Source organism: Anabrus simplex, chromosome 1, assembly GCF_040414725.1.
Source record: "Anabrus simplex isolate iqAnaSimp1 chromosome 1, ASM4041472v1, whole genome shotgun sequence".
NCBI lineage: Eukaryota > Metazoa > Arthropoda > Insecta > Orthoptera > Tettigoniidae > Anabrus > Anabrus simplex.
The window spans coordinates 1069232902-1069255819 of NC_090265.1; the positions used below are offsets into that span (position 1 = coordinate 1069232902).

Consider the following 22918-nt stretch of genomic DNA (forward strand, 5'->3'; position numbering starts at 1 on the left):
GCTTATCCGGGCTAACTCGGATATGGTCCACAGCATGGTCACGCGCTATAGGCAATAACTCGGATACGGGCGTGAAGGTGTTAAATTGCTATGTTTGGAATAAATTGGATTTAATTATTTCGACTGTTTCATTAGTAGGTACATTTGAATACATGTTAGTGATATCAAACAAGATTATTTTGTGATGAGGCTGCAGGTTGAACTTTTTAAATCTCTCACAGAATTCTATTGAATTTTTGATTGAGGAAGTATTATTAAACTTGTAATGTTTTTTTAGAAATTGGTGTATAAATTTTGATGTGTTATAAGTGGGGCTATTCCTGCTATTTATGATTGGTCGGATGGATATGTTGTTTTTATGTATTTTGGGCAGAGTTTTTCCCTTAGAAATTTATGAGTTCATGTTTATCAGTTTCTGTTGTTCGCGTTCTTTAAATAAAGAATTATAATTTTTAAGGATATATTTTAAACTTCTTTGGATTCTGGGGATCGGATCTTTGTTCACCACAGTATAGGACTTATCCGAGAGAAACTCCTTGGTTTTTTAATGTAGTTATTTTTATTTACTAGAACTAATTGTGAAACATTTTTATCTGCTCTGGTTACAATCATGTTATTAACTTTTATTTTGGTTTTTAACTCCTTTATTTGCTTTGATAGGGCCTGATTAGAGCCGGTTTTCATTTCTTTTACAAAATTTGGGTTTCACTTTTTTATTTCAAAAATAACATAATTTTGTATTTCTATCAGCAATTTCCCTATATTAAATTCCATTTCCACTATTGTAGTTGTTAAATCTTCTGTTTTGTATGGGTTGGACCAATTAAACTTTGCTCCTTTATTCAATATGTTCATTTCTTTATCAGAAAATTTAGTGTTTGATAAGTTAATTGTGTTGGGTATGTTTAATAGTGGTGAAATTAGTTCTTTTTCTTTTTTGATTTTGCATTTATTTGACCCATTATTTGTTTCTTTTAGTTGTTCTAACTTGTTTACTAGCGTATTTTTCTTTTTATCTAATATGTTGACAAGTTTCTCATTAGTATGCTGCTGGATGGAATTCCATTCCAATGGGGTTGTTAAATGAGCTTTATTTTAAGATTTTTAGATAAACATTTTTTGTTGTATGTATTTTTTCTTGTACCATATGCTCTTTCCATTTTGTGTATCCTTGCCTCTATAGCAGATTTTTTAAAACTATTTTCTTGGATTGTTTCCCCCAGATATTTGAATTGCTTTACCCTTTCGATTGAACCAGCATCTGTTCCTAGCAATTTTAGAGCATTTTTTAATATTCGTCATGAATTTATTTCTCTGCTGAAATTCTTCAGTCTGCCATGTTGGGCCTTCCCTTCCAGAAGATTTACTTGTATTGCTGCATTAGTCAGGCTTTCAGAGAATAAGGCAAAATCATCTGCAAATGCTGGGCAATTTATTGCAACACCTTTCTTCTTTCTCCCCAGCATATATACTGTATTATGGTGCTTCAGTTTTTCATTCCAAATTCTCGCAACTTTCTCCAAGATACAGTTGAAAAGGAGTGGAGATAAGCCACCACCTTGTCTGAGACCTGTTTTTATTTTAAAAGTTTGTGATATCTCACCCTAACTTTTGAGACTGTGTCTGTAAGGGTTTCACGGATCAGGTTTGCCAATTTGGTTTTAACTTCAAACTCACCTATGGTTTTATTTAAGATTTCTCTATCAACAGAGTAAAAAGCTTTTTTAAAATCGATGAATGTAACGACTATGTCTTTCGAGTTCATTTGTCTATGGCGAATTACTGACTGCAAGTTGAATATCTGTTCAGAGCAGGACCTGCTCTTTCTAAATCCAGCTTGATATTTGCCCAGATAAGTGTCAAGTGTACATAGATTGTACTCTGTTGAGTAATATTGTTGTAAATATTTTATAAGCAATTGGTAGAAGAGAAATACCTCTATAATTGTCGACATCTTGCTTGTTACCCTTCTTATGTAATGGATGTATTAGAGCCACTTTCCATTCTTCTGGTATCTTTTCTGTTTTCCAAATTTCTTAAAAAATTATTTGTAAATCTTCAATGATTTTTGGTTCTGACCATTTCAAAAGTTCAGCTGTTATGGAATCTTCCCCAACTAGCTTTATTATATTTTAGAGATTTAATTGCATCTTTAATTTCTTCAACAGTTGGCAGCAAATCAGATTTTAGGTTTTCATGAATCTCTGGAAATTGTAATTTGTGGCTTGGTTCTGGACAGTTCAGAATGTTTTCAAAGTGTTTTGCCAGTATTTCACAGTTTTTGGCATTAAGGCCAGTCTTACCATTTTTATCTCTGAAACAAATACTCGGAGCTTGATGGGCCATCAAGTTATTCTTGAAGGTTTGATAGAAGTTTCGTGAATTATTTTGTATGAAATTATCCTGTATTTCCAGTAGCTGTGATTTTTCATAGGATCTTTTGACACTTCTTATAATTCTTGCTGTTTCCTTCCTTTTTAATTTAAATAACTCATAATGTTCATTCTTTCTAGAACATTTCCATATTCTCCATGTTTTCGTTTTGCCGTTACTGCTTCTTCGCAAATGTCATTCCACTAGACCTTTTTTGTTTTAGCTAACCCAAATATCTTTCTTGCTGCATTGTTAATTATTTGTTTTGATACTTTTTGCCAATTACCACATTGAGTTATTTTAATTTCTTTCTGAAAATTCTTAATTGCTTCTCAAGAAATGTTGAGTTTATGTGTATTATATTTCATTCATCTATTTGGTTTCGTTTGTGTTTTGTTTTGTAAAAGTTTCAGCTTAATTTTTGAAGGATAGTGGTCAAAGTGAAAATCCCCACTTCTTATTATTTTAACATTCATGACTTCTCTAATATTCTTTTGAGAAATTGCTACATGGTCTAATTGGAATTTGGCTAACATCGGATTTGGAGATATCCAGGTTGTAGCTTTTCTTGGGAGTTTCTTGAAGACGGTCGACATTAACTTCAGTTGGAAGGATTTATACCATTCGTGTTGATTCTTTTGTGTGCTGGATGTTCCCCTGCAGTTTTTCTGAAGATCTTTTCTCTGGCTATTTGAGCATTAAAATCACCCAGTAGTACGATTACATGTGATTTTGGGATTTTAGATTTCATTGTCCAGTAGATCCCAGAATTCTTCAGTTTTACTAGGATTCTTCTTATCATAGTTTATTGGTGCATGACAGTTGACAGATGTGTACTTTTTGTTCTTACACATAATTGTGAGAAGAGATAACCTTTCTGAACTTGATTTGAAATGCAGTACATTATCAACTATGTTTCATGAACATAAAAGGTGGGGACTAGTAGTGGCATTACTTTCATAATTTTGATTGCTGTTTTACCCTTAAAGATGCTATAGATTTCTGTTTCAGTCACATTCTCTTTCCAAAATGTTGTCTCTTGAACTGCTAGTATTCGGATTTCATGTTTATCTAACAATTTTTCCAGTTCGTTATGTTAGCCAGTTTTTAGCAAAGAATTTACATTTAGGGTTCCTGCAAAGAATTTCCTCTGAAATTATATCTGGAATGATTGCAAGGATGCTCTGACTCATTCTCATTGCAGATGTTGGGACTCCCCAGAACTGTAGGTCCCGTTGCATTGCATAGCGCAATGGTGGATTTCTCATTTGAGGTGGCACCTGCGGTAGTGCTATCTTGAAGCGGCCTTTCCATTCTGCAATTGAAATTTTACATTGTACAGGGTGGGAACCGAAATTTCAAGTTAAGATCGGATTGTTAGTCCGAAATGATTATTTTTTCATGGTTTACTCCACTAGGTTCTTCCGTTCTGTCTGCCGTTGGGAACCGAGATTTCTCCTCCACCTTCGAGACTGTTGACCAGTTTTCATCTGTAACCCTAGGCAGGGCCCCTTTAACAGGGTGCTGCTAACCGGAGCCAGGTGGTCCCTGGTGTTTTTAAGAGGTTGATACTACTCCTCCTCCTTTCCCATCACTTGCAAGATGAGGCCCCAGGCTTGGGACCAGCATAACAGAGTTTTACTATCTTCTGTTTTACTTAACATTAACTGCATCATTTCTAGTAACTGATTATCACCACCTTCATTTTTAGGGTTAACCTCCGCCTCGCTCCCCATCATACTATCGCCTGTATCTGTCGTAACTTCGTCATTTCTACTCTTATTTCCTTCGCTATCTTCGCTTCTATTATGTTACCTCCTCTACACACTTATCTAACTCTTCCTTAGAATTACTTAAAAGCACTACCCTTCAGCACGTGCCCACAACGCAGCATCATGTCTTTCTCCTCTTTCTCAGCCACGCTACCCCCAAATCAAACACACAAAACAAAATTCACTGTGGATACATAGCAGTTACCCCCCAAAACACTGATTCTATCTTTTGTACAGCTGTTCTATACAAGTACTTATTGGTTTTTGTGCTCCACGTTTATGGCGCCAATATGTGACCTACCCACTCTTGCCCACAGATGTGTGACAATATGTGATGCGGCAGGTCATCTTAATTTTAATATAAATAACTTATGGCTTCAAGACGATAGTTGATAATCAATAATAATAATAATAATAATAATAATAGACTGTAAATACTCCCAGAGGTGGGGTGACAGAACACTAACCATTAAGCACACCCTAATTTGGAAATTAAGGATCATTAATAAGAATTTATGGAAGTACCGATTAAAATGACTATTTATTAGGATGATAAACGTGATGGCTTATTTACGAACACAACTTACGGAAACAAAAGAAAAGTTGAATGAAATAAAATTTAATAAAATAAACTGTTACGTGGAGACTTGCAGTAATTTATGCCATTAGTTCACTATTTGTAGATTCTGTTATCTGGACACGTTCGATGTAGTAGCTGATGTTTGATGGACCTCTCATACAGGTGTCATCATCTCTCGTTGTAGGTACCAGTCCTATTTTTGATTCATGCATTAGCCCACTAATTGGACTATGACTTTTCTGACTTCAACACTTCCTATGATACTCCTTACATAAAGTTGTAATGAGCCCAATTTCCAATATCAAAATCACCTTAGGTTACGTTCATGGAGAGAATACACTTGTATACTTCTGTATTACAGAATTGTAGCGTAACTAAATAAAACCAAACCAAACCAAACCCTATGGCACTACAGCCCTTGAAGGGCCTTGGCCTACCAACTAAATACATAACAAAAGTATCTCCTGTTCTAGAGAGGTCAAAACCGGTCTCTCGTTGACTTTATCTCTCGTCATTGAGATAACCAGGTCTCAAGGAGAGTGATATTGAGTAGTGGACCACTGAGATGCAAAGTGAACTAGGTTAAGACCTTTAGCAGTTAAGACCTTCTCTGATGTCAAGACATTCTCCGATGTAAAAGAAAGATGTACCGCCCTTCTCCGATGTTAAGCAAAGACAGATAGATTAGACGCTCTTGTCGTTGATGTATATAGGCTCCAAAATCTCCCTCCATCTACCATATCACAATGTAAAGTAAGATCCCTTCTCCTATCCATCGCTTTATATCCATCATCTCGTTCAATCACATAGGTTGAACTTTTGCGCGCTATCAAAGTGTCAGGTAGTGAACTTCGAAAAGTAGGCGTTAACAAGTTGTAACCGTCTGTTCAGAATATGGAGTGGGGTAAGAAATCTTGCAAGCTTGATGACGTCCTATTCCTGGTGAAGGGCTAAAATTAGCATGTCGTGTCTGGTTACCTGACCTTGGCTACTGGAAATTTACTGCAAGATATAAATATGGGTGATGGTGTAATACCTTACTCAAGAATTAGTTTGTTCAGAGTTTGTTATTGCTGTGATACAAAGAAATGAGATGCCAATGTGAAATGGATGACTAAAAACCCTATATCCCTAAGGGGGTGAAAAGGGGGGTGAAATTTTAAAATGAGTGTGTCTATATCTCAAAACTTTAAAAGTTTACAGATGTGAAAATTGGTATTTAGAATCTTCTTTAAAAATAAGGAAACACGTATTTTTTTATTTTCAGACAATCCCAATAGGAGGGGTGAAAAAGGGTGAAAAAGGGGTTGAATGCCTTTAATCAGGATACCGCTACTTGTATCTCAGAAACTGAAGATGTCACAGACCTCAATTTTGGTACTTTCGATCGCTGTCAAAAATAAAGAAACACATATTTTTTTGTTTTTGTAAAATCCAATTAATACGAGGGTGATAGGGGGGTGAATTTTTAAAATGAGTGCATCTATATCTCAAACGTTTTAAAGTTCAGAGATGTAAAAATTGGTATTTAGAATCTTCATTAAAAATAAAGGAACACGTATTTTTTTGTTTTCGGAAAATCCCAATAGGAGGGTTAAAAAGGGGTGAAAAATGGGTTGAATGCCTTTAAAGAGATTACTTATATCTCAGAAACTGAAGATATTACAGACCTGAATATTGGTATTTGGGATCTACTTTAAAAATAAAGAAACAGGTATTTTTTCGTTTTGGGAAAATCCAAATAATGGGGGGTGAAAAGGGGGATGAAATTTTTAAAATGAGTGTATCTATATCTCAAAACTTTTAAAGTTTATAGATGTAAAATTTGGTACTTAGAATCTCCTTTAAAAATAAAGAAACACGTATTTTTTGTTTTCGGAAAATCCAAATAGGAAGGGTGGAAAAGGGTGAAAAAGAGGTTGAATGCCTTTAATGAGGCTACTTATATTTCAGAACCAGAAGATATTACAGACCTGAAAATTGGTATTTGGGATCTACTTTAAAAGTAAAGAAACAGGTATTTTTTCGTTTTTGGAAAATCCAAATAATGGGGGGTGAAAAGGGGGGTGAATTTTTAAAATGAGTGTGTCTACATCTTAAAACTTTAAACGTTTACGGATGTAAAAATTGGTGTTTAGAATCTCCTTTAAAAATAAAGGAACACGTATTTCTTTGTTTTCTCTAAATCCCAATAGGAGGGGTGTAAAAGGGTAAATAATTGGTTGAATGCCTTTAATGAGGATACATATATCTCAGAAACTGAAGATATTACAGAACTGAAAATTTGTAAATGGGATCTCCTTAAAAAATAAAGAAACACGTATATTTCTGATTTTGGAAAATTCAATTAATGGCGGTTAAACAGGAGCGGCAAATTGGGGTGAATTTTTTGAAAGACTATATCTACAGAATATCTGAGAAGCGTAAAATGTTACAGACGTAAAAAGTGGGTATTTGGAATCTCCTGTAAGTGAAAAGAAACATAGGTGATTTGTCTTTGGAAACTCCACTTAAGGGGAACTAAAAAAAGGGGTGAATTTTTAAAATGAGAATTTCTACAGTATAACTTAAAAAACTTAACATGTTACAGAAGTGAAAAATGGTAATTTATTAATTCTATTAAAAATAAAGAAACGTGTTTTTAGTTTTCGGAAATACCACTTGGGAAATGAGGGGGGGGGGTAAAAACGACTGAAAATGGTGTAGAATTCTTTTAATTACGCTACTGATATCTCAAAAATGAAGATGTTACGCACGTGAAATTTGATTTTTGGAATCTGCTTTAAACGTAAACAAACACGTATTCTCGGAAAATCCAATGAAAGGCGTTTGGGGGGTTAAAGGATTGAAAAAATTAATTGACTTAATTGTATGAGAATACATACATCTAATAAAAACTAAAGTTGTTACAGACGTGAAAATTGGTATTTTGATCTCTTTTAAAAACAAAGAAAAGCGCTTTGGGGGGGGGGGGGGAATAACCTTGGGGGGGAGTAAAAAGGAGCTGAATTCCTTTCATGAGGACACATAAATCAAAAACTAAAGAGGTTAGAGTGGTGATAATTGGTATTTAGAAGATCCTTTACTATTAAAGGAACAAGTATTTTTGTCTTAATATCAATTTGTGAGGGGGGGAGTGTGAAAGGAAGTTAAAATAAGTGAATTATTTTTAAGGGGATACTTATATCTCAAAACTGAAGGTAATAAATGTAAACATTGGTATTTGGAATCTCCTTTAAACATAAAGAAACACACCTTCTTTTAATTTCTTGGGGGGTGGGGGTAAATAAACTTAACGGCGGTGGGGTGTAAAAGGCGGTGAGACCAATTGATTTTACTGTTCATAATGTACTTATAAGGAGCCTCCGTTGCTCAGGCGGCAGAGCGCCGGCCTCTCACAGCTGGGTTCCGTGTTTCAAATCCCGGTCACTCCATGTGACATTCGTGCTGGACAAAATGGCGGCGGGACAGGTTTTTCTCCGGATACTCCGGCTTTCCCTGTCATCATTCATTCCAGCAACACTGTCCAATATATGATTTCATTTGTCACTCATCGATCATTGCCCCAGAGGGGAGCTTCGGCAGCCGGCACAATTCATATTGTCGCCGCTAGATGGGGCTTTATTCATTCCATCCCTGATCATGTCGAATGATAGGAAACAGGCTGTTGACTTTCGATGTACTTATTCTGATCATAAACCGATCATTTTTAATCTTTCCTGGGTTCTTTTTCAACAGCCATTTTTTCCTTCGGAGAACGTTCTTAGATTAGAGTAGATTCTCCTGGCATATAAAAATTTAAACACATTTGAAATAAACGATAGGAATGATATTGACCGTCAAATTGTTCACCTCTATAATAAGGTCACTAATACACGGAGGTATGTCATTCGTATCGCCAGAAATCCCGCACACTTGCCTACGCGTGACAATGGTGCTGGCCACATTGTCAACAATGACAATGGCAGCAGATGTAATTTACCGCCAAGTAGCGGTCTTGCATATTGCTGTGGGGTCCAGAACATATAATAATAATAATAATAATAATAATAATAATAATAATAATAATAATAATAATGTTCTGGACCGTCGTCACATGTGCGGACCACGCTGGAAACGGGTCCTGGACGGCTAATGACTAAGAATGCAGTCCGTACGCGGGTTCAGTAGGCTACCGCCAAGGCACCCAAGACGACACCACGACAGATCCCCTGAAAGATTTGATTCATATTTAAAATGCTTATAGGAAAAGATGGCAAAGATTTAGGGACCCAACTAACTGGGTGGAATACCTGGACCTAGCCCGGGAAGTACGAAATCGTTTGCTGGAAAGAAAGATTGAAAAATGGGAGGAAACTTGCCGTAATCTATTAGAAAACGAGTCAGATCGCGAATTTTGGCGGATTCTCGCAGAAAACTGGTCAGATCGCGAATTTCGGCGGATTATATATCTAAAACAATAAGCATTCAATTATAAATTTCAGTATAATACCGTAGCGAAGCACGGGTATCTTGCTAGTATATATATATATATATATATAAAAATAATTTAAAATGACCTACCACAAATTAAATATATACACCTTTCCAATTAATGACACAGCTTGATACTTTTATACATGCTTTGACGTTCAAAACATCACAAGGTAACAAACATATACAGTAGAGTCTCGCTCATCCGACCTTCGCTTATCCGACATTCCGTGTTATCCGACACTGTTAGACTTAATTTCAGCTTTTGGTGGAGACTAAATTCAGACACACCCGCTGTGGAGGATGCGACCATGGGACAAGCACTGGCCTGAACGCTGGCGGTAGGAGTGGGTTTTTCTCAAGGACAGGTGCAGTAAGTCTTCAGTCATTGTAGTATTGGTTGGGTGCGGATGTTATAGTTTTCATATCCTCTGTGAGTATGGCGAGTAAATGGAAGAAAGTGACTGTTTCTATAGAATGCAAATTGAGTGCATTAAAGAGAGTTGACAAAAGGGAAATTCTTGAAAATGTGGCTTCAGATTATGGTGTTGGACGTGTTACAGTGGGAGAATGGAAAATACAGAGGGAAGAAATTGAAAAGATGTGCTCTACAAGAGCAGAGAAAAACAATGAAAAAATGTCAGTACGAAAAAGTAAGTGAAGCACTATTTCTTTGGTATCTCAACACCGGGAGAAGGGCCTGCCAATATCTGGCACCATTCTGCAGGAAAAGGCTGTGTATTTCCAGGAGGAGTTTAATGAAGGGGACCCTAATTTTTCTGCCAGTGCTGGGTGGCGTGATCGGTGGCAAAAACGGTACGGTGTTAGGTAGCTTAATATCTGTGGAGAAAAGTTTTTTTCGTAAGACATCTGGATTGTTTTCATTTAATACTGCATGTACTGTACAATTGAATTGGTAAAAATAGAGCACCGTAAAGCAAGCCTTCCTGTTTGTTTCAGTTCATTTTCAAAATTATTCTGTATTATCCGACATTTTCGGTGATCCGACGTACTCCAGGTCCCGTTTACGTCGGATAATCGAGACTCTACTGTATTAACATTGCTGTAATAAATTGGTATTAACACACTGTACTTTTTGGTGATTTGAAATATACTGGAAAACATTTTTTAAATTATGTCACCCCTCCTTTTTAAGGCTGGGTCACATATTTTTTGCACATATCAAACAAAGTAATAATGTAATAATCCAAAATAACAAATTTGAAGGAACATACGTCAGCCAATGACACACCATGTAAAACATTTAAAATTTCAACAACATACACATGGCTAGAAACAAAGATATGCAGGATTACCAACATGGCAACTAGAGAAAGGATATAGGAAGCAGGCCAGGAAACCCTACAGAGGACGTGATCTTGCGTATGTTGTAGGGAAAAAGACGTGAGAGCGTTTACCCTTCAGTCACCTTTATTAATAATAAAGAAAATTTAACAAGTTAAGATAACAGTAATTAAAAGGATAACATTAACAAAGAAACAAGTTGAAAAACGAACCACAAGATTTCTGTCGATGGTTCTTCAGAAAATCAAAATTGCTATAAAATGTTTTAACTACTTTTAAGGAAGATGAGCAGAGCTTTGACAATGAAATTCACAAGGGAAATTTAACAGGGAATATAGACATAATTACAACCATCTTACAAGGCAAATAGAAAAAGTTTACAGATTATTACCAATAGTTTACAAAGAAAATAACAACTGAACTTGAAATTTAACGCAGAGGCCTTTAGAGTTGCTGTCCTCTCCTAATACGCATCAGCGAGAGACACATAGCTCCACGAGCTTACCCTAAATTGATACTGCACTACCACAAACCTACTACGCTGGCCTAGCAGGGGGAGAGGTGATATTCCCACGTGGCATGTCCCAGATGGCGGATAGGAGGGTCCTAACTGGCTTGCTGGCAGACTTGAGGGAAATAAAATACCTCTTGCGGACCAAACACACAACCCCCTATGGGTGGGGGACGCAGATGAAGAATACACCCATGGTATCCCCTGCCTGTCGTAAGAGGCGACTAAAAGGGGCAACCAAGGGATGATCCAATTAGAACCATGAAGCTACTTGTTGTTGGTACCACCTCACGGGGAACACAATGGGTCGCTATTACTTGCGCGTAGTACCACTACGTTGGGTACCAAATAGGTTTGTGATTAGTAGCAATCAGGAGCACCATTCGGTCAGGCTTTTACGGTACCTGTGATAAGTAGCACTATATGAGCGACACCAGGGTTCTGGCTTGCCTATGATTAGTACCCACTATATAAGGAACACCACGGGATAGTAAGAGTATCTGTGGTTAGTACACTTATGTGATGAAAACCATAGGTTTGCGTTGCCTGTAAATGGCGCCGCTATGTGTGAAACACCATAGGTCTGTATTACATGTGCGAATTTCAGTACCTGTGAGTAGTACCATAATGTGTGGAATACCGCGAGTCTACGATACTTTTGATTAGTACCGCACCACGTCAAATACCATGGTTCTACTTTCCAAGCGATAAGTACCATTATGAGAGGCTGATGACCTATATTTTGGACCCCTTTAGCTTGCAAGCATCATCGATTCAGTATTGAGCTACAGAAGCAGTCCCTAGGTCAGTGTTACTATTGTTTTCGTGAGTTTCTGAGACTGAGGCATTGCGGGTCGGCTCCACTGATTGTTTTAACTTCATATCCATCTGTTCATTTTTCGTCCTCACGCTTTGAATTCTGGTCAGTGGAGGATTTTGGATTTTTATTTTGTCATTGCATTTCATCTCATTTCGTACCATCAGGGGCCGATGACCTAGATGTTAGGCCCCTTAAAACAACAAGCATCATCATAATCGATACTGCACTACCGGATGCAACCCGGATGGAAAATTAAATTTTACATTACCCAAAAGTTAATAAAAAGGAATCGCCTCCAAAACAAAGGATTTCAAGGTGCGTCCGACCATGAAGACGTACGAAAACTAAAGACGCGTGCCAGAGCCCTGCTCCTATCGAGGAGCCACAGGCTGGAAATCGAGAAACGCTCGAAACAGCCAATCAGGGAAGCTACCTACGATTCGACCCAAAATTTTCACCAATAAAAAATGATGATAGAATTCTTGTCTTCTTTCTTTCTTTATTTATTTATTTATTTATTTATTTATTTATTTATTTATTTATTTATTTATTCATTCATTCATTCTTAGCCAGACGAGGACGACCTCATGTCCGATATAGTAACCATGGCACAAATATCATTGGTGCAAGTTCTTTACTAGACTCTGTGCAATGGGAGAAAGTATATGTGAAGACATCCCTAACTAAGATGGAGTGGTGATTAAACCCTTCGACTGCAGCATGGTGGAGAGGTTTTTGGGAAAGGATAGTGCAAGTGGTCAAGAAACTTCTGCGGCTTGTGTTGGGAAGAGCTGCTCTGATGTATGAAGAATTACTGACAGTGCTAACAGGTGGAGAATCTCTTATCAATTCGAGGCCGCTTACATGTGTGTCTTGATAGGTGTGATGACCTTACTATTCTTATGCTTGTATGTTTTTACAGGATGTTACGTTCGAGCAACGGGAGTACCACATTTAGACTGCATTGATAAAGTTAATCTACCTAAGAGGTTTCAGTACCGGTAACATCTTAGAGATGACTTGAGGAAATGGTTCTGTGAGGAGTATCCTGGGCAGCTGTTGCAACGGCCCAATTATCAGAAGTCGCCCTATCCAAAGCCGAAGGTAACTGATGTGGTCATCATTGGGAAAGATGACAAACGAAGAATTGACTGGCCCTTGGAAAAGTCATTGTGGTATTCCCTGGCAAAGATGGGGTGATCAGAGTCGTATGTGTGAAGACTTCCATTCGTGAATTTCTCCGATCCATCTGACATGTTTACTCCGTGGAGGCTAGGCCTGCAAATGTGAACAGTGAGGGTATGAAACTGCTTAACAATCCATCTGCTGAGACATAACTTCTTTTTGACAAAGTTGCTGTCACTAGGAGTGGAAGAATCGTTAGACTCCGTTCCTGCCTTATAAACTTCAATTGATTTTACCCTTGCTTTGATGTTAAATCAAAAGGTGGGAGTATGTTGCATTCAGTATGATCTCTTTTTCTTTTCTTTAAATATGTTATATTTTGTATTCTTTGATTTTGTCTATTCTCTGTAATGCAGTTTTTGTGTATCTCTTATGTGAAAAATGTTGAGAATGATGGTATATAAGGACAGATATTAAATGTGTTAATGTTTGATAGTTTCTTATTACTCTAATGAAACAAAACAACTGGCTACACCAGAATCTAGTCCCTAACAATACTGATGGCCATGAAGTGCAATGCAAAGCGAACAGATCTCGTTTGGGTCATGATTAGAGTCAAGGTCGCTGTTAACACATTGACAATGGGCACTGAACGGAGGCTGCTACCCCATGCAGATCGGATAGTTCAAGCTCCTCGAAGAAAGAAATTACACTGCTGCACTCAAACCACTGTAACTCGAAATGTATTAAAGATATCGACCTCAAACTGCTACCCCATGCAGATCGGATGATTCAAGCTTCTCAAAGAAAGAAATTACACTGCTGCACTCAAACCACTGTAACTTGAAATGTATTCAAGATATCGACCTCAAACTTGGAACTTGTACTCACTAAGTTGCTTCGTAGTCTGTACGTTGTGACACTTTCCAAAGCAATACTGTTTGTGGCTCCATTCAATAGTCTTTCTAAGCACAGTGTAGTATGAATGCCGTATTTGTGCAATTCATATACCAGTACTCATTGTTTTCAAGTATGCTAGGATTTCTCTTTACGGTTACTCCCCATTTAGTGTTAGTCATTAAATCATTAGAAATATCTAATTCACTGTCACTCGGTACCTATTACAATCGTTCTGTACATAATTAATCACAATTATCGGTAGCTGTCGGTAACTGAATGTGCCGCGCCATGTTGACATCAGCACGGGTGCTCCAGGGAATAGCTCTACATATCCGATATTATTTCGTTAAATACATGAAGGTTTAAAGAAAGAAAGAAAGATGCAGCAATAATTTATATTCAAAGACTACACTATTTGGAACTTACAGTCTCGCCCTCAATTTCATCAATAATTAATAAAATGCAAGGTGTATAAAAGCGAGAATTCTTTTATATCAGATAAAAAATTAGATGTATGGCTTTTCAGGCGTTTGCTCTATTAACCAGCATTTTGTCTTAGGTCTGACACTAGACTTGTCAGAGTGGGATGTGTCAGACCCTACCCACTGATGCTCATCACCTATTGTCGGCTGTCACCTGCTGTTGACAGTCATCTGCTGTCAGCTGGAAATTACGAGAATTCTTAGTGCTCATCATCCACGTGGCACATCAGTTAACTAAATCTGCATATAAATGTTGAAACAGATTGCCGACAAAGACAGATTTTTAGCAACAAAGAGACAAAAATCAGCAAGAAAATTTGAATGTATAAACTATTTTTTTGTACTTTTAGGGACTTCAAATTTGATGGTTTTTGTCGTCTTTGCCATTTTTCCCACACCTTGTTGTGGTTGCAAATGCAGACTGTTGTGCTCATGTGGACTTGGCTGTTTTATGGCCAGATACCTTTACTGACAGCAACCCTATGTGGAGGGATGTATTCACTCTTGCATGTTTCTGTGTTTGATGGAATTGTTGTTTGTATATGATGAGGATAGTATTGGTACAAACATGAACAACCAGTCTCTGACCTGGCTGGGAATGAAACCCAGGACCCTCCGAACTGAAGGGTGAGTATTCAGCCAAGGAGCCAGACAATCACAACGTTATCTTCCTCAAAAATTCATGTTGGTATGAGTTTCTTATCAGAAATTGACAAGTCTTACTAATTGTGCAGAGAGTCTGTACTATTTTAGAGAATTAACCCTGCCTAATGGCAGTAATCATTAAGGCATAAAGTCTTTATTGTTTGACACTGTGGTTAGCTGGTTTGAGTCTCACTTATGGTGCAACACCGTGGTTAGCAGGCAAGGTAAAAAAAGATATATTAACAAAAGGTACAAATGTATGGAAACTATAGGAATTCAGTTGGCATCTCCCCAAAATAATGAAAAAGTATTAACAAAATAAAACGGTGTATAAATGAGGAATCTATAAAAGAAGTTTTAATATGTGTAGTAAAGAGTATTTTAAGGTCACTATAGCATATTTTGTTGCATGTGTACTGAGCAAGTTGGCCGTGAGGTTGGGGTCTTGCAGCTGTGAGATTGCATTCAGGAGATAGTGGGTTCGAACACCACTGTCTGCAGCTCTTAAGATGGTTTTCTGTAGTTCTCCCATTTCACACCAGGCAAATGCTGGGGCTGTAGCTTAATTATGGCTACGGCTGCTTCCTTCCCACTCCTAGCCCTTTCCTATCGCGTCGTCACCGTAAGATCTAACTGCCGGTGTGACATTAAAAAAAATGTATGTGTACATGTTTATCGGCTGTCCATAAATGTGGGTGGCATAAAACTACATAATTATGGGTAGCTGATTAACCTGTTAACTAAATGTGGCCACATAACTAATTACAAATAGAGGATTCTGGCAGCCGTTAGTAAATTCAAAGGCTTGCAGACTGAACGCTGAAAGGCATAACAGTCTATGATGACGATGTTTGTATTAACCTGTTATAGTTTTTTAAAATACATTTGATATAATTTCGAAATACATGTTTCTTTGTTATCCCCCTCTGATGCTATCTATACTGAATAATTTGCAAGACAACATTTTATTTAAAGTGAGTGGAGAGGTTTCACGACAGTTCTTGTATAATTACCAGAGTGGTGATTTTCTGTTCTAAACATGAGTTGCTGTACAAGCTGACATTGCCATTTCTAAATTGTTGATGTCGACTGGTGCTCATGTCTCGGGAAGCACCCGGTCTTAACAGTCACTTCTTCCTCCGCTCTTCAGTTCTGTCGTCTTGCCCTTTACCTCACAGCAGCATGTACTTTTCAACAGGGTCACCACCGTTCTTACTCTGTCCTCTGCTGACAAAGGCTTTAGCTGAAAAATGTGAACTTTTGTGTGTTTCGTTTTGTGTGTACTTGATCCATGTGTGCTTACATGATCAAGTCATTGCTCTCCATCTGTTTCCTCTGCATATGCATTTTGCTGTTGTTAGCTTTTCTGCCTTTGCATATCAGTTTGTAAAGTGACCTTGTATCACTCTTCTTCAACTAACTTATCGTAATTATGTCCTCTCTGCAGTGCATTCTTCTGCCCTAGATCAATCCACATTCTTGGTCTTCCCTTCCTTCCACCTCTATTTCAAATTTACTCCCTGCGGTTCTGTTCTTTATATTTACAAACACACCGGGTGAGTTGGCCATGCGGTTAGAGGTGCGTAGCTGTGAGCTTGCATCCAGGGTTTGAATCCCACTGTCGGAAGATGGTTTTCCGTGTTTCCCATTTTTATACCAGGTAGATGTTGGGGCTGTACCTTCATTAAGGCCATGGTCGCTTCCTTCCAACTCCTAGGCCTTTCATATCCCATCATCACCATAAGACCTATCTGTGTCGGTGACGTAAAGCCACTAGTGAAAAAAAAAAGTTTAGAAGCTACAGTCTTAAATCCTGGATCTTGTTCAGAAGAGAATCTCCTATTCCCACTTTTCCTTTAATCCTGTACTACAACATTCGTATGAATATGTGAAACTTTGCAATATTATTTTATTTTATACTTTGTATATCTTGTTTTCTTTCAGTCAAAGATATGAATAAAAATATGGGACGTTTGAATAATGGAATTCCCCAGGTACCATACCAGTCTGTGAATCAGGAACTACTACCCTTCCGACAGACTTTGCCTGTCTGGTCCATGCGAAATGAAATTATTCAGGTCATAAACAGCCACCAGGTGGTGGTAATTTGTGGGGAGACAGGTTCGGGTAAAACTACTCAGGTAAGAGAAGACCACACTTCATCATTTGTAGGCATGCTATTTATTTCAGTGGGTAGTATTAACGGCTAATTCTAATACTTGTTGTGTGATGTTTTATTATTAACAGGTGCCACAATTTGTCATCGAACACTGCATGAGCATAGGTAAAGCATGTCGAATTATCTGTACCCAGCCAAGACGGTTATCAGCAGTATCTGTAGGAGAACGAGTAGCTACGGAACGTGATGAGAAAGTTGGAGTCTCGGTGGGATATCAGATACGACTGGAGAGCAGGTATATTACTATAGGAAACAGTGGATCATTAATTGTATGTCTTTTCCAAAATTACTGCTACATGTTGACTGTTTATCAGCTTTTACAAACAAAATATCTTCATCCATTGGTAATCATATTGTGTAATGCTTCAGAAAATGTGAGGGAAGATTGTCAGTACCAATGTGCTTTTATATCATTTGATTTTCTCTTGAGTTAGGTAACAATTTTCATTTGAAAATCCTCTGAATATTAATATTACTAACAATATTCTTGCTATTCTAAGTCACTGTTTATCAGCCTCTTGGCCTTATCTTTGGTTTAACAGTGAACCCTAAATTTTCCTTTCACTTGTATGTTCCCCATCACAGCATTGAATATCTCTTTAACTCTTAATTGAATGCATCATTTGGATAAACACATAAGAATACATGATTTTTTTTAAAAATTGCGTTGTTTCTCTCTTCATTCTATGTATAAATTAATGAAATAAATGTTGTTTCTATTGTTGGGGTCATCAGTCCATAGACTGCTTTGATGCACTATTCCATGTCACCCTATCCTGTGCTAATCTTTTCATTTCTACATAACTACTACATCCTACATTTACTGTAATCTGTTTGTCATATTCATACCTTGCTCAACCCCTGCCATTCTTACTGCCTACACTACCCACAAAAACCAACTGAACAAGTCCTTGATGTCTTAAGATGTGTTCTAACATTTTCTCTCTTCTTCTTGTCAAATTTAGCCAAATCGTTCTCCTCTCTCCAATTCAGTTCAGAATCTTTTCATTTTTGATTTGATCTACCCATCTCACCTTCAGTATCCTTCTGTAAAACCACATTTTAAAATATTCTATTCTCTTTCTTTTTGAGCTAGTTATTTGTCTACATTTCATTTCCGTACATTGCCACGCTATGGGCGAAAATCTTCAAAAAAAAAATCATGATAATTCCTGTATCGCTGTTTGAAGCCAGCAAATTTATTTTCTTAACTCTCTTGCACTTGGCCTATATGCAAGGGTTTGCTCGAAGCAGCTCAAACTAATTTTTGTGATTTTCCAACCAAATTACAAAAAATTAACACATGAACAGTTTAACTCATATTAAAATTAATCACACTAATATAGGAAACTAGGAGCATTTCAGAAATAAATATACCTTGGACATATTGTTAATGGTAAAGGAAAAATAAGTTAAACTTAGAAAATTATTATTTTGAAAAATAAATAATGGTTTTCAATGAAAGAAATATCGGGTATTAATGCGTCTTTCTTTTTTACTCTTAAACTGGGCAAGTTGGCCATGTGGTTAGGAGTGCGCAGCTGTGAGCTTGCATCCGGGAGATAGTGGGTTTGAACGTCACTGTCGGCAGCCCTGAAGATGGTTTTCCGTGGTTTCCCACTTTCATACCAGGTAAATGCTGCGGCTGTACCTTAATTAAGGCCAGGGCCACTTCCCTCCCACTCCTAGCCCTTTCCTCTTCCATCATCACCATAAGACCTCTCTGTGTCGGTGCAACGTAAAGCAAATTCCAAATTCTCTTTACTTTTAAACTTGAAAGAAAGAACATTTCATTCTGTATAATTTGATATCAATATGGCGTGTGTGCTGCAATTCACTCATGAAATATGGCACAAAGTTATTCATTGTACACGTAACAGGCATTGATGTCAGGTTCTTCACGGTCCGATACACAATGAGCTGCTGTGACTGTGCGAAAATCTTCGGTGGTAAAATCGTCACTTCCCACATAACAGGAATAAATTTTTTGACAAAAAAGTCACTATCACTTTCTAAATAATCTGAAAATTCAAGGATATCACAATCATTTGGCCTTGAACATGGCCTGGCCATTACAAGAAAAAGATGACGCAAGCACTTGCAGCAACTGACTAAAGAGAAGTTATATGCTTAGGGGACCCAGATGGTAAAGATGGCAATTTTTAAATTCTATCGCCAATGTGTAGAAGAAACCATCCTGACAAAAGAAACAATTAGTGATAAGATTTTGAACACATATATTGTTGTAATGATGATGATGATGATGATGATGATGATGATAATAATGTTATTGGCCTTAAGTCCCACTAACAGTTTTTGGAGATGCCGAGGTGCCAGAATTTAGTCCTTCAGGTGTTCTTTAATGTGCCAGTAAATCTACCACCATGAGGCTGACGTATTTGAGCACCTACAAATACCACCAGACTGAGACAGGATTGAACCTCCATGTTGAGGTCAGAAGGCCGGCCAGTGCCTCAACCGTCCGAGCCACTCAGCCCAGCAAATATATATGTTGTTGTATGAGTTGTGTTTATGGTGATATAGTAGTGTGTGTACTTGCTATTGTACCTGTCTTCAACTCCCCATTCTTGTCGACATCTCCATAGCAGGGATTGAATACTGTGATAGACCAGTGTGTCACTATCCAGTAGTTACCAGAATATGTATGATCCAAAGAAATAGCAAATTAAAAAGGAAGATTACCTTAAGTCCTCAGGTCGTCCCTGCCAGTATTCAGAAAGAGGCTGTTCTGCTTGGCGAGGCTACTCCCCTACATCATGTATAATGCAGATATTTATGCTCGGGCCGCTTTGGAACACACAGTATATTGAAGTATCAGGACTGGTAACTTTTCTACTAAGATAAAAATGTATGAGATTCTTTGATAAGGTTAACGTTAAAGGGAGGACACAGAAAATAAATAAAACATTGTAAACATTGCCATTATTCGAGCCTGCCCAGTGGCCGTGATCATTAAAGCGTGAAATCCATTTGGTCTGACACTGTGGTTAGCTAGTTCGAGTCCCGATGGTCGAAGAAATGTCATCATCAGTATGTTGGCCGGCAGGGTAGGAGAGGTGGTGATATAAATTTTTTAAATCACTAGATTGCGTGTGTAAAGCCTGGATTAAATTCCAATCTTCTCTATGTGCTCATATGGAGTGAGGGCGTATGGCGCTGTTGATGGTGATTCAACTGTTGGATGGATACACAAAGCTTTGAGCAGACCTTTTGGTGTTACTCGACGGGAGTAGGCTACATGAAATCAACTTTATGGTCTGTATCGCACTTTAACAGATTCACAACTAAATATTTTTTGTTATCCACCTTGTCGATACATTAGTTGCTTAAGGCAAATTACTAGTGAATAGTGGTATATGTTTCTTATTTTTGTAACATCTTCAGCCACTTCATAACACTGTTTAGATGAGAAAATTAAATCATTGACAAAGTTTACAATACCATGAGAGAAAGTGTTCTTGAAAAAGCATAAGAAGATAAAATGATAACGTTAGAAACAAAATACTCGTGAAAAAAATACATAAATTATTTTTACAATTGAAAGCTTTGTAAACTAGCGGTTGTCAAGGAAACAATTCTACAATAGTGTTGGTGGTGGTGATTATTGTTTTAAGAGGAAGTACAACTGGGCACCCATCCTCTATATAACACTAATCAGAGCGAGAAAATTGAAGGGGTCATACACTTCGGAAAATGAAGGTATCGGCCAAAGGAAAACAAGGCCCATGAAGGGCGTGAAAATGAAAGACTCCCTAGGCCTCCATATGTAATACTGTTGGGGTTGGAAAAGAACAAGAGTTGATCAAGGAAGGTCAGATAGGATAGATTAAAGTGAGGAGCCAGGCACAAGAAAGTGGAAGCAATGCCAGGACTCAGCTAAGGGCCCCGTGGTCGTCAACCCACACTCCGAAGTTCAGAGCCCCTGGGGCCCCTTTTAGTTGCCTCTTACAACATCCTTTTTCGACTTCCTAATTCTTCTTCTCAAAAATTCTAAATTTCAAAACCCCAATTCTATTTTCCATGCCTTACAAAGTTCCTACCCACATTTTCTACCTCCAATAACCCACCCTAAACTACCCCTCCCTATCTTATCCTTCCTCAACACCATTTAACTTCAATTTCTTTTATTCTTCTCTTATTCCACTATTCCTCTTCCTCTATTAATTTATTCTATCTTTTCTTAAGAAAAAAAAATTCCACCTTCATTTCGATTCTTCTCATTCATACTCAACTCCTGCCTTGCGCCGATTTCGACTACTTCAATCATTATAAGGTAAAAACTTCATTAATTCTAATTGTACTTCAATCATGACCTGAATATTTTACGTTTTAAAATATTTTGCACTGTGCATATACGTTTTCATTTGTTTGCGATATTGCGCTTTTTACTATGTATATTTTTCTCTTCACATTTGTTTTTTTTTTTTCACGTCAACTGTTCTAAGAATTCTATAGGAGCACAATTACTTATTCAATTATATTGAGTTATATTATATTTATCTATATACTTACTTTCCTGCAACCGAAGAAAATTACTGGATCATCAAGCTATTCTCCATTTTACTTTGGCGTTTGAAACCACAGTGCCTGATGTTAAATATATCGCGCTGATCACCGGGAGCTGGCAAGTCACTGCAATAGATCTACTCATCTTCAACTCCTGCACGATTATGGATCTTCGTATGTGTTCGATTATGATGCGACTTAGTGCCTGACAGTGTTTAAAAACTAGCTCATTTAACCGTTCTCCGCTATTCATAAACATTATAAGACTTTGCCTAACGCTGCGTGTGCCATACTGCCGCTCAGAAAATTACACACTATTTTCTTTTAAGTGACTTACATTTTACTTCTTCTAAAATTTACAGTGTCTACCCCTGTTCTTTTTTATATCGCCTCTTCTACTGATCCGGAGTGTACTTGATCTTTCATTTCCTTATCCTATGCATTGTTTTTCATGCTTTAATTGGCTGATGATGACCTGGACTAGGGTTGAAACCGGTACCATTTCTACTTATTATTAAATAAGAATGTAATTCACTACATTTCTTATTCTTTTGTATTGAATAGGTTGAATCTCTTTATCAATTATTTCAATTTTAATTGTTACTTAGACGTTAAAAATACAAATTAAAAACAAAAACAGTACTTAGCTAGAGTAATCTTAAAACTAAAGTCCTCTGACGGTTTTTACTATACCATTTCACTCAGCGTGAATAAAATTATTTATGGCCTAGATTGTAGCGACTTATTCCCCAACGTTATATACCGATTTTCATTAAATTCTCTTCAGCCGTTTTCTCGTGATGAGCGTGCGTACGCACGTACGTACGTACAGACAAGACAGACAGACAAATTACGGAAAATTAAAACGTGCATATCCCCTTGTTACTATGGATGGTCGCGACCGGTACACAAATATCATTCTTTTTAAATTCCGAGCAATGTACGGACAAAACTCTTGTTTTGTTTATATTGAGATAAATAAAAATGAGTCTCAATTGTCTCCAAATGGCTCGTAAAATCTCTAGAAAAATCACTAGTAGTTATAGTAGTTATTGAAATTCTGTCACTAAATTACTAAGAAACTCAATATCTAGCGACGAGTCTCTAGAATCGACCAAAGAGAATGGAATCGACTAGACTGATGTGAACAAACACCAACATAGAACGCGAGAACGAGAGATTGACAATCGATACACGCGTCGCGATATAAAGGTTTCAATAAACAT

General features: G+C 37.4%; 1 protein-coding gene across 1 annotated transcript in view; it reads left to right on the top strand.

Annotated features, from left to right (window-relative positions):
* LOC136857981 (3'-5' RNA helicase YTHDC2) overlaps nt 1–22918 on the top strand; it is a 587467-nt gene that overhangs the window by 107573 nt on the left and 456976 nt on the right. The window contains exons 5-6 of the mRNA XM_067137136.2: nt 16931–17127; nt 17234–17400. Of these exons, the coding sequence (XP_066993237.2) occupies nt 16931–17127; nt 17234–17400 (364 nt within the window). The remainder of the gene's footprint in view (nt 1–16930; nt 17128–17233; nt 17401–22918) is intronic.